Source organism: Periplaneta americana, chromosome 17, assembly GCF_040183065.1.
Source record: "Periplaneta americana isolate PAMFEO1 chromosome 17, P.americana_PAMFEO1_priV1, whole genome shotgun sequence".
Taxonomy (NCBI): domain Eukaryota; kingdom Metazoa; phylum Arthropoda; class Insecta; order Blattodea; family Blattidae; genus Periplaneta; species Periplaneta americana.
In genome coordinates, this window is record NC_091133.1 from 10,529,603 (window position 1) to 10,541,826 (window position 12,224).

Genomic DNA, 12,224 nt, shown 5'->3' on the forward strand with positions numbered 1-12,224 from the left:
AACAAAAAAGATTGCGGATTATCCAGTAACAAGGAAATTTATAAACAAACAAATTGCAATATTTCTCACTGCACTGGAATGGGTCGTAGATCTTGTGTATAATCACAATCTAGTATATACAGTCACGAACCTTGGGATGATTTTTTGCATTTCTCGCGATAGTTGCTAGCCGCTTGGAGTGCTGTGTGTACTAGGAACAATAGACTGAGTCACCAGCGAATAGGGATTATAAAGAATGGACACTTCGCGTCGGTACCTTTGATGTAGCCGGACTGATTTCAATGACCTTCAAGCCAGCTAAAGCGTGAGATTCTGCTTTCTCCCTAGAGTTGGCGCTGACATCACACCAGCTAGCAGTCGACACAGCGGAAATATAACACATATAATTAATACATCTAGGTACATTAAAAATAAATTGGATTCATAAAATAATAAATCCGTCATTAACTGTAATGTCTAGGCTCTAGAGTTCCTTTATAATGAGAATTGAGACGTTGACCCCAACAACAATTAAAGTATGTAATGATTTGATATCGCTGAAAATGGAAAAACAAAACTCTTACGAGAAGTAAAAGCATATACCTATATTATATTATATACAAATATTAAACGAATTCGATACTTAATTTTATAACGTATTATATTATGTTATAATAGGCCTATAATTTATGATATCTGAAATATAAAATATTATTATTACAACTAGTTTGTCACTGAGAAATAAGGAAAAGCTGTTAACTTGAATTTATTTGAAGCAAAGCGTTACTAGATTATGCAATAAGGTAGGCGATGTTTGGATCCTGTGTCTCAATTCTATTCTCAATTATTATCTTAGCGTATGCTCGATTACACTAACCTCTAGCGCTTGAAAGTGGAACTATACGCTGACGCACAGAGAAACAAAACACAGGAAAATTCGCTCAGTGTCCATTCTTTATAATCCCTATTCGCTGGTGTCACTGGCATCGTGATCTCATACAGGCCGTAAGGCAGACCATGTGACTCGCTGAACCTGATCACGAAGGGCGGCGTTTCAACCACATAAATTAGTTGCAATGCATAAAAAGTAACATATATTTCTCTAAAATGTAGTGTAATTGGATTAATAAAATTTAAACAATGATTAGGAGACACTTCAGACATAATTCCTTGTGAGTTAAGATGTAATATTATTTTTGGTGTGAAAATTACGTTGTTCGTATGTGTAATACCTGCCTTTATTTCGATTAAATATTGCGAAATTATTATACATTCATTTATGCACGATTCAATAATTTTCAGTTGCACCGCACGAATATTTAGATATGTTCAAATTATAGGTTATGTTTACTGTCCTAGTTGCCCCTTTCTGTATAATTTTAGTGGTCTCCAATGCCCTGCCATTCATATGGAAATATTATAGGTTATGTTTACTATATCTTATATTCCTAAATTCGCAATTATACATTATAATTAACCATAATGTCATGTATGATACTCCGCACATTCAATTTGTCTGTATTTTAATACTACAATTGAGTATTGAATTATTGTATTTATCTACTACCTAAGAGACGAAGTAACACAATCGTACGTACACTAATTTCATAAGAGTGATATGATAAATTTTCTGTCTTTATCAAGGAAGGTAGATGTGCTATATTAAAATCACAATATAAATTCTTTTTTATTAAACCTCAAAATAGCTTCCATTCTAAACTTAAAATGTTGATGCGAAAAGATTATGTTAACATGTAAAATTCTCTTCACATTAAAATAACACAGTTTCGTAATTATTTCTGCAACATATTTTGCAACAAGAAGTAAAGGGAACTTATGGACACATTACACTAAATAAAACTTAGCTATGATACACAATAACACATCACATATTCATTTTGTATGAGGTCTCGCAATGAAGTTATAATATAATATTTCACCGAGCTCCATACACTGAAATAGAAAACCCGAACATACATTACGGCCTGGTCTAGATCGAAAAGACATTGACTGTGCTGTATTTCGCATTGTTGTGAAAAGTTGTGTAAAATGTGAAATGTTCGTTATCGGTTGTAATAACTGTAAATGGCTAAAATACAATCATTTGAGTAATAATATGGGATAAGGAGACGTTTGTTGCACTATAAATTCTAAGAAAAAGAGGTCAGAGTTATCCTTCCGAAAGATCCAGGAAGGTGACTTTATAAAATATAATATATACTTTATTAGTTTAATTGAAAGAGCAAACAAGAAATGTTTATTTAAATTATGTGTTTATTTGTGACAAAACTGACGGACCTATTTATATTTAACACCAATATTGTCTGATAATAAATCAATAAAAAAATTCCGTATTGTACAGTAAGAAGGAAATTTATAAAGAAACAAAATTTCAATATTTCTCGTTGCACTAGGATGGGTCATAGATCTTGTGTATAATTCAACCGACTGCTTGTTTGTTCTATGTTGCAATCTTCTTTTATTGAAGACCTGAACAAAAGTAGGTTAATTGAAAGTGAGGTGAAGGTTATTTGACCTATGTTCCAACCACTACAGGAACTTGCTAAAATACCTTAAGAATGCATTGGTTTTATAGTATTGAATATTATAAATTGATGCGATTACTGGGAGAGCTGTAAGCCCACCCAACCAGCCCTAAATACGTACCTAACTTATATACGAAAATCGTCTTGCGTGAATGAAGAATACGGCCATATTTCGTTAATGTAACAGTGGGTTTCAGCAGCGAATAGGGATTATATAGAATGGACACTAAGCGAATTTTCCTGTGTTTTGTTTCTCTGTGCACCAGCGTTTAGTTCTACTTTCAAGAGCTAGAGGTTAGTGTAATCGAGCATAGGCTAAGATAATAATTGAGAATAGAGTTGAGACACAGGATCCAAACATCGCCTACCTTATTGCATAATCCAGTAACGCTTTACTTCAAATAAATTCAAGTTAACAGCTTTTCCATATTTCTCACTGACGAACTAGTTGTAATAATAATTTTTTATATTTCAGATATAATAAATTATATTATAAAATAATATAATACATTATAAAATTATGTATCAAATTCGTTTAATATTTGTATATAATATAATATAATATAGGTAGGCCTATATGGTTTTTATATCTCATAAGAGTTTTGTTTTTCCATTTCCAGTGCTATCAAATCATTACACATTTTAATTGTTGTTGGGGTCAACGTCTCAACTCTCATTATAAAGGAACTCTAGAGTCCAGACATTACAGTTAATGACGAATTTATTATTTTATGGATCCAATTTATTTTATTTGAGTACATAATGTACCTAGATGTATTAATTATATGTGTTATATTTCCGCTGTGTCGACTGCTAGCTGGTGTGATGTCAGCGCCAACTCTAGGGAGAAAGCAGAATCTCACGCTCTAGCTGGCTTGAAGGTCATTGAAATCAGTCCGGCTACATCAAAGGTACCGACGCGAAGTGTCCATTCTTTATAATCCCTATTTGCTGGTTTCAGTGTCGCCAACAGCTCTCACATAATTCTATGCACCTAATCAAACCTAACCTAACCTCACATATTACACAACTTATGAAACCTAACCTACTCTGTCGCATAATACACCTTTAACAAACCTAACCTAACTTGTCAAATAATACACACCTAATCAAACCCAACCTAACCTCCCGCATAATACACACCTAATCAAACCTAACCTAATCTGTCGCATAATAATACACCTTTAAGAAACCTAACCTAACTTGTCACATAATACACACCTAATCAAACCCAACCTAACCTCCCGCATAACACACCTGATCAAACCTAACCTAGCCTGTCACATACTACACACCTAATCAAACTAACCTAACCTCCCGAATACACACCTAATCAAACCTAACCTAACCTGTCGGATAATACACACCAAACCTAACCTAACCTGTCGCATAATATACACCTAATCTAACCTAACCTGTCACATAGTAATACACACCTAATCAAACCTAACCTGTCACATAATAATACACACCTAATCTAACCTAACGTAACCTCGCCCGTAATACTACACACCTAATCAACTAGCCTACCCGCACATAATACACACCTAATCAAACCTAACCTAATGTCTCACGTAATAATACACACCTAATCAAACCTAACCTAATCTCTCACATAAACTAACCTAACCACCTGTCACATAAAACACACCTAATCAAACCTAACCTAACCTGTCACATAATACTACACCCCTGTAGTAACAGTCCTCAAGTTTAATATCATTTCGTTTGCAAATATTGCCCGCCTTGGTGTACGTGTCCAAAACCATCCAGTGGAAGATGAAGGTGATAGTGGACGTCTTTCTCCATTCTTCATAATTACATTTAGTTTGTTAAGCGTGTGTTATGTGAATGAATCAATGTGTTAATGCAGTGATAATTTCATTATATGTATATATGTGTAGTAAAAATTGAAATGTGTTGTGGTTGTGATAAAAGTGTTGAAAATTGATTTATAGCGTCACATTGGCAGTGGTAAAAGTGTGCAATATTCGTTCAGTGGCCAGTGGATATTCTACATTGACCAAATAGCTTACGAACTTTGCATTAGGTTTATAATTTTAATAGGCAATTTTGGTGTATGCATTAGAAATAATAGAACTGTAGGCTACTACTTTCGATATCGTTCATATAAATATGTTGGATCATGTTTCTGTATGCCTTCTTCGCAGTCCTCCCATACAACTCCATCAACATAAATTCAGTATGTTCTGGAAGGAGTTTGAATGACAACACGCCCATGTTTCTAAGATAGCGCTTCAGTTTTGACCAATACCCGTCCACAGCATTGGTGCACACTCCTGTCCGTGGGTCGACGAAATTGCGGCTGTGATTGACTGTCTTGAGAATAAATGGAGAAACACCTCCCAACTTGGACAGAGATGAATATCTCCTCCATTCGTCAGTCCAGATTTCACTTCCAGACTTGACGTGTTCCGAAATTTTCTTCATAAGTGTGGCAGCTCTATGGTTTTGGACATACATGATCATTCCTTTTTTTTTTTTTTTTTTTTTTTTTTTTTCCCACCACGACATATATACCAAATGTCCACTTTTGTGGAACTACACGTCTCACTTCAAATTTGCGTTTGGTAATGACGCTCTCATCAATTTGGACTATGCGCCCAGGACCCCAAATTGAAAATCAGAAGCTGGAAGTTGCAATAGCTTCCAAGAACATAGCTATGTCCCTTAAGTATCTCGTGTGCTGTAATATTGTATTTTTTTAGATGTTCATGATGTTTGAACTCTTGTGTAGCAACACCACAACCATAATAACATGAACATGTTCACAGTAGATAGATGTGTTCCTTTTAAAAAGCTACCCTCCAGTACACTTATGTTCAATTTGCATTTATTACATTTAAACACATATCCCAAATAGCTGTTACTTTTTCTTACGAGAGAGCAATATCGTACACAATTTCTAACTTTGCATCTCACTCTTCATCTTAACAATCTCATATCTTGTAAAGTTCTTAACGTATTCTCACTACCTCTTTAAAAGGTTTGGATAATATCCAATATATCTGTAACATCCATGATTGTCTGAAAATTGATGTTGAAAGTTCCGCGCTGGTCATCTCTTGCGTATTAATACGGCTGAACCTATAATGCCAACAATGTACTTCACGACGCCATCCCAGCACAATGAGAAATAGTGCAACTCTTTTTCTTTATAAATTGTCTTATTTGTGGCTAACACGCAAATGTTTTTGTTGACTTTTTTTATCAGACAATACTAGTCTTCATTTCAAAACAAGGTTTAGTGTAAAATAGTAATAACCAATTTCTACGCCCGACCCAACATTTTTTTTTTTTTCGATTAATACACACACAACTAAAGTGGGATCTATAATAGTAATATGCGATACAAGAGCGGTATGTTGATGTTTTCATGTTCTCGGAAATTAAAAAAGCTCAACTACGTTTCGCTTTTTCAATCCTTTCCTCGAACATGAAAACAAACATACCGCTCGTGTATCGTACATTATTTTGTGCGAAGATCGTTTATTGCATACCTGAAAGAGAAATTTCTAATTAGTTGCAATGAAATCTCCATCTTGGTTTCTGTTCAATGACGGCAATTTTGGAAAACAAAAATATCTCTCTTCAACATTGTTGCTATAAAATGTTTTCTGTGTTTACTATACTCCAGCAGGCCGTGATATACGTCTGTCTTTTTTTTTCCCCCAGTCTATAAATGCGAACTTAAAACAAACGGTAAGGTTATGTAATGATTAATTTTTTCATTTTAATATTTTAACAATATTATGTATATAACATATTGCGGTAATAACATCGGCATCTGGAATCTTGTTGATTTTTTCACGGCTTTCTTAATGTTACTTGCATCACTAATGCAATAACTTTAGTGTAGTAGAGTTTACTTAATTTTTGCAAATATTTAAAAACAATAATTAACAGTGCAATTTAGCTGACATTGCAGTGGTAAGTTTCCAATTTATAATTATTACTATGTTAAACGTCTCTAAAATAATATGTTACAAGCCTAAAGCAGTAAAATGAATATGTCTCTTAAGCGGTAAGAAGAGGGAAATTGTTATGTGTGTTACGTTGGGAATACTGAATGTGGTATTTCACACTTACCGCGTATTGGTTTTGTGCGGAAAACAAGCAAATACGCACGATCTCGCACAAAAGCATCTACAATTCCTGTAAGGAAGCACCCTAATTAGAATACCGCCACGACGTGATCTTATTTACTAGGAAATAAAAACAAAATTACACTCCTGTTCCCTTCTCCCCCTGCTCTCCTTCACTTTCTTTTCTGTCATATCTTATAATCTATTTTATACCTTGTATCTCACTTCTCAATGACGAAGAAACACAATTTGTGTACTAAAACGTGTAAGTGTTGTAAGATAATTACCAAATTAAGTTCAAAGAAATGCAAACACACACAAAAGCGCTATACCGTCTATGATAATCACAGTCCACTTAAGATTCAGGTGGCTGTGACAACAGCATTGCCAACACCAGTCTGCGGAAATACACTAAAAGCTTTTAAAGAACACTAAATGTAGCATAAAATCCACTAGATTTTTAAATTTACATTACATACTTTATCCTCTGATTGATGTAGGACTACAACATTACATTTTTATCACTACTCCTGATCCCATTCTAACAGTTTCGGGTTTGTAATTTGTAACTGTTATAACTGTCTACGTTACTTTTGATCAGTAGTTATAAATAACGGCTATAAGTAACGGTTACAATTTCCTGCCGGAGACAAAATTGCAGTCACATTATGAGGAAGTTATATTTAAGAGTTAAATAACTAGCAGCGACAAGGAAGCAGTTCTAGTTATCCACGAATAAGTTCTATTTGAATGTTAATAACTTACATTGTAAAAATGATTGAAAACGTTGACTAGTATATTTGCAGCAGAAATACCATAAAATAATGGATTGATTGAACTTTAAAAGTAAAAACATTATCAGAAAGGACAGTAATGAAGATTTCAACACTTCTAACAAACACATTGAATTTTCTGTATTAACAGATATCCACATTCCACTCATTAGGGTACTGTACACAATAATATAATACGTTTTGTCAATTTTATATATATACGAGGCGCAGCTAGAAAGTAATTTTCCCCGTATTTAAATAAAAAAAAGAACACACATTTTCAGGAAAACATTTACTGGCAACAGATACAGCAATGTTTCAGCTATTTTTCAAGATAGCCACCATCAGAACTGAGACACTTGTATCGTGGGATCAACTTTTGTAGCCCTCTGTCGTAGAACTCTGCGGCCTGTGAATGGAACCAGCGTGTGACAGACGTCTTCAGCTCTTCGTCGTTGCCAAAACGCTCACCGGAGGACAGGAATTTCTTGAGGTGCAAGAAAATGTGAAAATCGCTGGGAGCAAGATCAGGACTGTAGGGTGGGTGATCAAACAACTCTCAGCCAAATTACGTCAAAACAGCTGCTGTGCGCCGAGCCGTATGTGGACGAGCATTGTCATGGAGGAGCACAACACCTGCAGTAAGCATTCCACGCCTCTTGTTTTGAATGACACGTCGCAATTTTCGCAGTGTTTCACAGTAACGGTCAGCGTTCACTGTTTCACCTCTTGGAAGGAAGTCAATGCGCAAAATGCCCTTCCTGTCCCAGAACACGTGCACATCACTTTCCGTACCGACAGCGTCTGTTTGAATTTCGTCCTGACCGGAGATCCACTATGCCGCCGCCAATGCATTGACTGCTGCTTGGTTTCCGGGCTGAAGTGCGAAATCCAAGTCTCATCGCCCGTGACGATCCTGTCGAGGAACTCGTCGCCGTCATCGTGATACCGTTGCAGAAATGTCAGTGCTGCTCCTAAACGTTACATTTTGTGTTCGGGTGTCAGGTTTTTCGGCACCCACCTGGCATACACTTTTTTGAACAACAGGTGCTTAGTGACAATCTCATGCAACAAGGATCGCGATATCTGCGGAAAATGGCTGCTCAGCTCCGTAATCGTGAAGCGACGGTTCTCCATGATGCACTGCCGCACCAGCTCAACACGATCATCTTTGATGAGGGACGGTCGCCCACTGCGCTCTTCATCATGAACACTTTGACGACCTTCGGAAAACTGCCTACACCAGCGACGCACCATCTGCTTACTCATAATGTTCGGCCCATAGACCTGGCAGAGCTGCCGATGAATTTCAATTGGCGCAATGCTTTGTGCATTAAAGAACTTTATCACCGACCGAACCTCGCAGGCGGCGGGAGAAGGAATAAGAGCTTCCATTTCTGACCACTGCTGCCACGCTACTGGCACCAGGCGGGACCTGTCCGGCTGGCATATGATTGATACGTCATAGATCTGTTACGCATGCGCAATTGACACTGCTAATGATTGTTACTTTCAAGGGGAAAAAAATCGGGAAACTTGCTTTCTGGATGCGCCTCGTATATATATCCTTAATTATTATCATTAGCTTATAATATAGGACAAAATGAAATGCAATTATAATAAATCACGGAATTACTGCTAATTTTTCTGCTACCATATGGGTTACTTTAGTTTTTTTTTTTACTTTTTTTTCAGTTTTAGTCGCTTTAATTCAACCCGTTCGGGTTGGATATATATTTTTAATTTCGCTGAAAACAAAAAAAAAAAAAAAAAAAAAAAACTAAATATTAGATTATTCTTAGTAAGTTGCACATATTAGAACAAGACAATTGATATTACACATTAACTGACACAATCATAAATCATTATACCTGAAATGTGTCCATTATGAATAATTTTATTTCAGGTTTAGCAAAAATGGGAATAGCAATGTTAAGAATAATAATAATAATAATAATAATAATAATAATAATAATAATAATAATACTCATCATCATCCTCAATACAACACAGAACCGACTGTTATTTAAGAAACACAATCATGAATCATATTATACTTAATGGCTTTTAAGGAACCCGTAGGTTCATTGCCGCCCTCACATAAGCCCGCCATCGGTCCCTATCCTGTGCAAGATTAATCCAGTCTCTACCATCATATCCTACCTCCCTCAAATCCATTTTAATATTATCTTCCCATCTACGTCTCGGCCTCCCTAAAGGTCTTTTTCCCTCCGGCCTCCCAACTAACACTCTATATGCATTTCTGGATTCGCCCATACGTGCTACATGTCCTGCCCATCTCAAACGTCTGGATTTTATGTTCCTAATTATGTCAGGTGAAGTATACAATGCGTGCAGCTCTGCGTTGTGTAACTTTCTCCATTCTCCTGTAACTTCATCCCTCTTAGCCCCAAATATTTTCCTAAGAACCTTATTCTCAAACACCCTTAACCTATGTTCCTCTCTCAGAGTGAGAGTCTAAGTTTCACAACCATACAGAAGTACCGGTAATATAACTGTTTTATAAATTCTAACTTTCAGACTTTTTGACAGAAGACTAGATGACAAAAGCTTCTCAACCGAATAATAACAGGCATTCCCCATATTTATTCTGTATTTAATTTCCTCCCGAGTGTCATTTATATTTGTTACTGTTGCTCCAAGATATTTCAATTTTTCCACCTCTTCGAAGGATAAATCTCCAATTTTTATAGTTCCATTTCGTACAATATTCTGGTCATGAGACATAATCATATACATTGTCTTTTCGGGATTTACTTCCAACCCTATCGCTCTACTTGCTTCAACAAGAATTTCCGCGTTTTCCCTAATTGTTTGTGGATTTTCTCCTAACATATTCACGTCATCCGCATAGACAAGAAGCTGATGTAACCCGTTCAATTCCAAACCCTCTGTGTTATCCTGAACTTTCCTAATGGCATATTCTAGAGCGAAGTTAAAAAGTAAAGGTGATAGTGCATCTCCCTGCTTTAGCCCGCAGTGAATTGGAAAAGCATCAGATAGAAAATGGTCTATACGGACTCTGTTGTAAGTTTCACTAAGACACATTTTAATTAATCGAACTAGTTTCTTGGGAATACCTACCTGAAATATTATGTACATTATGAATAATTTTGTTAGGAATAGCAATAATAATAATTATCATTATTACAAATATTATTACATTATTATTATTATTATTATTATTATTATTATTATTATTATTATTATTATTATTATTGTTGTTGTTGTTGTTGTTATTATTATCATCAACATCATTACATCACAGAACCGGCTGTTATTTAACAAACACACTCATGAATCATAGGCCTATTATACCTCAAATATTATGTACATTATGAATGCATTATATTTATTTATACATTTATTATAACAAATATGCCTATACCGTAGATCAGTGATTTTCAATCGGAGGTCCGCGGCCCCTGAGGATCCGCACAGCTATTAATGGGGAATCACGAACAAAATAATAATAATAATGATAATAATAATAATAATAATAATAATAATAATAATAATAACTCTTGATCTTTAAAATAGCACCACCGAGGCGATGATTTCTCAAACAGGATAGCACAAACTGGAACCTGTCCCTTTATTTCATATGTTTACCGATAAGTTTAATAGTCAATAAAATGCACAAGTGTGAGATTGTAAGCTTACGTCTTTCACAAGTTACAATGTCATTCATTACACTAAAGCCTTTTTCAGCTTCTGCACTGCTAATGGTGATGCAATTCGCGATTTATTTGGCTTTGTTTATAGTGAATGACAAAAGAACAATTTTTTCCTATTAAGTTATCATCCATGAAATCTCAGAAATCATAACTAGCTATAAAGAGTCTCCAATAAGCAGTGCAAAAGCCACTAAATTTCTGTATTTTCAATCGATGGCTTTAGCAGAATGCAGAATAGAAGTTGGTTGAATCAGGAAAGTGCGTTTATTTTATTGATTTTTCCCTGCGAACAAAGAGCTTGGAACCGAGGCCCTTGCGAGCCTCCTCCAGTATACATACCTGGCTGTAGTAAAATGTCGAGGACTACTTCAGAACGGTGGAGGGGGGGGGGTAGCATATAAATAGTAAGGATTTGTGTTGCATAGTTTTATTTTAATATTGGATAGGTTTTATAGAAAATACCATGTTTTCAGTTTGCTTTTTGTATTTATTCAGTGTTAACATTTTTTTTTAAATTTTCTTTTGATATTTAGGAAGCCAAAGCCCTCCCTGGCCCAAGAATGATAGCATTATGAAAGAATAAGATATGAATTTATAGAAGTGTAGACAAATTCTAAGAAATCATTTAAAGTATTTATAATTATCGGTACCTATATAAATAAGCTCAAACTTTCTCTTCCCCCTCCCCCTGTATTAATAGGCTAGATCCACCTATGAAATAACTAGGCCCCTAATGCGACAAATCATGTAATAATCGTTTATTTCAAATATTTGATAACTTTATATTATCATGAAGGACATTAATAGTTTATGTTATATAATAAACAAAATTGATTTATTCATCATGACTAATTTTTTGTGATGGTTTTTTACTTGCATATACACATTCCACTTCGGGTGGAAATATTTTATGAAGAGTATTATAGCCCCTTTTTAATAAATTTCCTTACAGATTTAACAACAAAAATGTTGTGAAATATTATCACATTCTCGGCTCTGATCGAAACCGTGGTCTCAGTCAGGGCTATAGAAGGAAGGGCTGGCTCATAGCGAGTCGGAAAGTGATGCTGTCCTCCCAGCCGCTGTGACATCATCACGGTACACTGCAAGTCTTTCGCTCGC

General features: G+C 35.4%; 1 protein-coding gene across 5 annotated transcripts in view; it reads right to left on the reverse strand.

The window, feature by feature from the left end:
- The window catches only part of LOC138693326 (zinc finger protein 883-like), a 33,515-nt gene extending 22,299 nt beyond the window's left edge, over positions 1-11,216 (reverse strand). Inside the window, exons 1-2 of one of the 5 annotated variants that reach the window (XM_069817222.1) lie at positions 6,919-6,991; positions 6,636-6,701 (exon numbers count right to left, since the gene is read on the reverse strand). Coding sequence is in view for 1 of the 5 variants with exons in the window: in XM_069817219.1 (XP_069673320.1) it covers positions 11,089-11,116 (28 nt within the window). In the remaining 4 variants the exon portion in view is untranslated. Of the gene's footprint in view, positions 1-6,635; positions 6,702-6,844; positions 6,997-11,088 lie in introns of those variants that run through there. The other 4 variants (XM_069817221.1, XM_069817219.1, XM_069817220.1 and 1 more) reach the window with 4 other exon arrangements.
- Between the last annotated feature and the right edge of the window lie 1,008 nt (positions 11,217-12,224).